Source organism: Tachysurus fulvidraco, chromosome 10 (genome assembly GCF_022655615.1).
Source record: "Tachysurus fulvidraco isolate hzauxx_2018 chromosome 10, HZAU_PFXX_2.0, whole genome shotgun sequence".
Lineage (NCBI taxonomy): Eukaryota > Metazoa > Chordata > Actinopteri > Siluriformes > Bagridae > Tachysurus > Tachysurus fulvidraco.
This window is the reverse complement of record NC_062527.1, coordinates 8,932,928-8,938,927: the sequence shown is the minus strand read 5'-3', so window position 1 is coordinate 8,938,927 and position 6,000 is coordinate 8,932,928. Positions and strand designations below refer to the sequence as shown.

At 41.3% G+C, this 6,000-nt stretch overlaps 1 protein-coding gene across 5 annotated transcripts in view; it reads right to left on the bottom strand.

The window, feature by feature from the left end:
* scaper (S-phase cyclin A-associated protein in the ER) overlaps nt 1-6,000 on the bottom strand; it is a 92,394-nt gene continuing 86,394 nt past the window's right edge. For all 5 annotated transcript variants that reach the window (XM_047819813.1, XM_047819809.1, XM_047819812.1 and 2 more), the window contains 3 exons: nt 3,042-3,233; nt 994-1,042; nt 1-703 (listed from right to left, as the gene is read on the bottom strand). In XM_047819813.1, the coding sequence (XP_047675769.1) occupies nt 600-703; nt 994-1,042; nt 3,042-3,233 (345 nt within the window). In that variant the 3' untranslated portion in view covers nt 1-599. The remainder of the gene's footprint in view (nt 704-993; nt 1,043-3,041; nt 3,234-6,000) is intronic.

The window sequence follows — 6,000 nt, the reverse complement described above, 5'->3', positions numbered from 1 at the left end:
TTAAAGAAATAACACATTTTATTTACAAAACAAAATACAAACCGTACAATTAATAAACCACAAAAATCAACATTCAACTTGGGAAGAAGAACAGTAAACTATTGTGCACTCCAAAAAAAATCTGTTTCAACAGATCCATTCATTCAGAAGACAACTGATTTCACTTTAAACTGACAGCTCCTAATAACTGTATATTTACATAGCAAATAGGTTCGTACAGTCAAACAACTTTATAAACGCAACTTGTTATGCCGCCCTTAAGTATTTGCATTGTAAGGACGGTTTATTACAGTGTACTCATCCAAAAAGTTAATCTCGATTTATTATGTAGTTATTTGGTTAAATGCACCGTTATTAAAGAGATCTAAGTACATCCAGTTCCAAAAATCAGTTGCTACGTGCAGGCATATACTTGCCAGACTTGGCTAAAAGCCCATGTATAGTAATTGAAATGACGAAGTGAAAGTTTTTGATATTGTGCTTAAAGAAAATTGTGCTGGAGCAAATGACTATGTAATAGTCTGTAGCCTGCTGTGTACTGCTCTGGGGCTTGCACTGAAGAACTCTGTGTGTATTCCAGCACGTGCTACTCTTCTCGCTTACTCTTCCTGCTTGTTGAGGAAGAACTGAAGCGCTGAGTCCCACTGATCTCGAGGGAAGCGGTTGGCCAGTTCACAGTAATTTGGCAGAGCAGTGCTCCTCTCTGAGGATAAGAGAAATGGAGAGAAAAGCTCACTGAATACAAACACATCTCACAAACAAAGGGTTTCTCATTGAGGTTAAATAAAAACAAGTATTACTCACATTTCATTTACATTGGGATCAAATGGGAAATATCAATATTATGTAATTATCTGGGGGGCAAGAGGCATGGAATGCAATCTATCTGACAAGCAATAATAATTCAGGTAATTACACAAAAGATACTTGTCTACCTAGCAAGGAGGCTGAAAAATGGATAAGATAAAGCTCATTATGTGTGAGATGACGCACCTGGGTTTGAGTGGCTGTTGTCAGTCTGGATCTCACTGGAGGCACAATCCTGCAAGAAAAAAACTCAATAAAGTCTGTAATTGTTCTGAATTAAGTCGAAGGAGACTTTTCTATACTTTTTTTTTTTTTTTTAACACAATTAGTATTTTGCCTTTCGGAAACCCCAAATAAAACAAAACAATTCCTGGTTCTGCTTTGGTGGTTTTGGTATCTGTACAGATAAAAACGTGTTGCCTGAGAATTCATCTGAACTCATATAGTTCCAATATAAAAGTCAACTCGAAAGTGTAGAAATATGTGGATTGTCACAGTTTACAGATAAATACATCTGTTTTTGTTTTGTTTTTTTTTCCTAATTTTTGAAGGTCCTTGACATGTTCGTTTCTTAAGCGCAAGTTGCTGCGTACATTGCAGTGTTTGAATGATTACCTGTATGTTTTGCACATCATCATTATTACCTTTAGAATAAGGAACTTTGTCTAGTCTTATTTAAATGGGTGACTATGTATTTTAGTAAGTTTTTACATTTTACACATCATCAAAAATGTGTAAAGACTCCTGCATACTGTATATTATGTATAGTATGTGCTATACACCGATCAACCATAATATTAAAACCACTGACCGGTGATGTGAAAATGACTGCAGTTAATGCTTGCTATGACCTCACTGGTCAACTTGCTGCACAGGAAGTGGACCTGAGCCCACTGTCGAAAGTGCCTACAATAGCCATGTGAGCATCAGAGCTGTGTCTTGGAGCAATGGAAGAAGGTGGCCTAGGTCTAACCCTAGGTCTGATAAATCACATTTCCTTTTACATCATGCAGACAGTTGTGTGCTTTTATATCGCTTATTTTGGAAAGAGATGGCACCAGGTTGTAGTGTGGTGGATGCAGTGTGAAGCTCTTGGGAATGTTCTGTTGGGAAAACCTGGGTTCTGGCATTCATGTTTTTTTGTTGTTATTTACCTTGACACGTTTCACCCTCCTAAACATTGCTGCAGACCAAAGTAAACCTCTTTGTGGCAACATTATTATCTAATAATAATATCTTGACTCTAATGGCACTGGCCTCATTTAGAAGGATAAAGAACCATACCACACTGTATGAAAGGTTCAGGAATGGTTTGAAGAATGACAAAAAATCAAAGATGGTGACTTGGCCTCCGATTTCCCCAGATCGCAATCGGATCCGAACTGTTATGTGGCAAAATGCGGACCTACACAATATTAAGCAGGTGGTTTTAATTTTCTGTCTTACAGTTATGGAAAAAAAGGATCAGCAATCACGGTTTTAACCAAACTTCACAAACTACTATTCTTTTTGAAACTTGTGAACAAAACCATCACACATTATAGTACAGGATGTTGTGCATCTTCCTGTTGTTTGAATATCATGACAATTGCCCGTCCTTGTCAAAGTGAGCACTAATCTCCACATAAATAATCTAGGCTGTGGGCCAGTGCAGGGAAGCTTGTCAGGGGGAAGATGAAGGAGTCGGCCTGTTTACAAGAGGCTCAACCGGTGGCAGGTAAATCCACCCAAATCGACAGAGGAAGCCATCCATCTTTGCAGTGGAGGCTGCTTCTTTGGAAAAGGGAGGGTAACAAGAGCAGCAAAAAAACAAAAGGGCAGGAACAGAGACAAAGCCAGAGTTTGAAGAGATAAGAGTCAAACGTTGACATTGTGCAGAAACAGTGGAAAGGTGTGTGTTTGGGAGTAGAGGGGGGCTTTGCAGGTCACAGGACGTGCTGCTGGTGAGACTGGAAGTCAAACATCAGCTACAGATACATGACTTAAGTGCAAGAATGTGGTAGGATTATATATATATATATATATATATATATATATATATATATATATATATATATATATATATATATATATATATATATATATATAAATTAATGAAAAAAGTACATATGTTGGTAATTTATGTAACTGTGTGAGTCAGTCTTTAGTGTGAGGGAGTATACCATCAATGTATCCTGCACTACAGTTGTAATGATATGTGTATTTAGTGTATGTAAACCCAGAACATAACATACCTGTATAAATGTGGCCAAGAGCACGCAGCTCATCTCTTGCTGCAGCATGACTTTATTCTGCTGGTTGTTGTAGCAGGCGCTGATAAGTGAGGGGAAGAGCACTTTGATGAGGTGCGGGTGGCTGAAGTACTGAAAAGGTAGCAGACACAGTTTCTGCAGCACACTGGGCTGCCGGCCAGACTGCACGATCACCTGGAATACACAGGCAGAAAGTGTGTGCACATACACATATCAGGAAAATGGCACCTCCTAGCAGTAAATCAGTGCCTCGCCTTGCGCCCCTCCCACACATAAATCTGCCACTAAAAACAACACACAAACAGCCATTAAGAGGAGAAACAGAGGGCACAGCCTTCTCAGTACACAATTACACACCATAAACCCAGCTAGGGATGCCTCAGCACCTCCCCTCTGTGGCACGAGTGTACACGGAACGCTTTCAGGCTCCTTTCAGTGGCTCGAGAGCAGACGTTCAGCCTTCTGAGTCACATTGTTTCACTTCATTCGTAGGCAAAGAGGAAACTGACACACGGTGATTATCATGATAAGAGAGTTATGGAAAAAATGCCCCAAGCAATCAATGTGCCACTGAAGTTCAAGCAGAGGTAATATCATGGGGTGTGGGCGAATAAGTACCTAGGAATCAACTGGCGAGTAGAAAAAAAAAAGGGGATGACTAGGGCAACGGTGTGGGCTTGGAGGGAAGACCCCCATATGGTCTCTCTCTCTCTCTCACCCCGCCCTTCTGCCACTTTAAGAAATGAAGCAATACCATTAATGGAGTTTCTCACCAGCAACATCTCACCCCCCTCAGCAGGGCAGTCAATCACACCATCAAATCCAGCCCCCCAGCATTAAAATCAAATCGCTCTCAGCCCCGACCTGATTAAAGCACAGGCTCGGCTTCTGGTGCCGGAGGCCTTCGGCCCAAAGTCTGAGAACCTGGCAAAACCAGGCAGCTGGGAGGTCACTGCAGTAAATCCTCACAGGTGAGACAGAGTGAGTGGAAGATAGAGAGGGAGGCAGAGAAAGAACCAATTACCCCCTCAACCACCCACCTCCCAATACACGCTAGCTTCCAAGTGCAGATCAACCCTAAATGCAAACCAGAAGGGTGAGGTGAAATTCCCGCAGCAGTGGGTGACATAAATTACCAAGATTTACAAGATTTGTAAAAATAGTCTTAACAATACTCTTTCCAATGCATTCTGTCCTTTAATAATGCACTTCAAGGGCTTTAAGAGCATGATAAACAAAGTGATAACTCATCCCTTTTATCATTTCAAGGTGAAAGCCATACACAGTGCGGTCCTACAGCAGTGTTCAAAGGTTCTCAGGCTGTGTCATCCTGCATGAGGGACTGTTTAAAGATGCTTTACAGAGTGTCTAAAACAAACCACCGCAGAGTCCCTTTAATGATACTAAAAGCTCAAAACAGCTGATCGGTGACTAATTTCAGATCGCTGAGCCCACCAGCATGTGCTGACCAAACACCGTGATACAGTGGCTTCTCTCCAACAGGTAATTAATGAGTGTTTCCCTTAGGAATGTAGAAAAAGAGGAGAAAAAGTGATTTTCCTGCACCAGCATAGCAGTGCAAGTGAATTAGGCAATCGTTCAAAAAGACCTGGTTGTTTTCAATAGTAGAGCTGTGCAATGTCAAAATGGAGTGGAAAGGCTGAGGTTTTTTTTTTATTTAACTGGGAAGGACTGAAATAATCCCTACTATCACTTCTGGACTAAAGTCAGAAGCTGTATAGATGCATGCTCTTGTCCTTTTTAATTAGGCAGCTGTTACATAGTGTAAGGCTTCATAGTGCTGACATTACCTCAGCTTACAGTTACTTTACTAGAACTTGGCACTTGTTGTACATACACCAAGGAGATCTGAACTTCAGAAAAAATGCTGTGTGTGTGTGTGCGTGCACGCGTGCACTGGGTAGCAGAGTGCCAGAGCCTGGATCTGTGTGGACATTCCATCCACAAATCAAGCAGCCGTCTCATAATCCCCTAGCATGCAGTACTCCATCTTCACACACCTAAACAAATTGTCCCCCCTCAAGTGTCCGCAGCAGGAAGACGTACAGCGCAGAGAAAGCAGAGGTTAGCTCCAGATTCCTGCATGAGCTGGAAAGAAATGGCTGCCGAGTTGTAGTCCTACAGCAGAGGATACGTATCTTATTCAGCCTCTGACATAATAAAAGTACTGGTGGGCTTTTAAACAGCCCCCGTGCTTAAGCACAGATGGTCATAAAGAAGCTGAGAGGCCAGGCCTGGCCTGTGTTTTCTTAAATACAGAGCATTTGGGATTCTCAAACAGAACCACACTTTTATGGCAAGTCTATTACATAATTCCCGGCCTGTCCACTCAAAACAAAGGGAGTGTAAAGTTAATGCGCCGAAACGCAAACACAGGCTCCGAATAGCCCAAGGTGAAGAGGAAGGAGACTTGAGCTGGCCGGGTTTGTTCTTTGATGGAGTGTTGATAAGAGTGAGGAAGAAAGTCAGGCTCCGAAAATCCAATGTACTGGTTAAACTCTATGCAGAGCACAATGTAGGAAACAACGACATAAATGTATTTAATCTTATTTCATATGTATTTATTGAAAGCAAAATATAAATCATAAGTTATGAGAAAGTTTCATTATTTTGTGAGTGTGTGTGTGTGAGTAGACAGTCTAATGTTGAAGAGGAGGTGTTACAGACCTCTCACAGATAAGAGTAAAGGGTAAACGACTCATAAGGATGCTGAAGAGGCACTCAGGATGGGACGTTATGACTTGTGAGACACACGTGAACAAAGACTACCACCCACAGATAGAACGCACAAAGAACGTTACCAAACCTTTTTCTGTCCAGACTTTGTGACGGCACACAGTGCAGGAGCATAATTATTACGAACAAAATAGCGCAATAAAAAGAGACTGGTTTGTTAACATTTCTCAATATGAGAAAAATG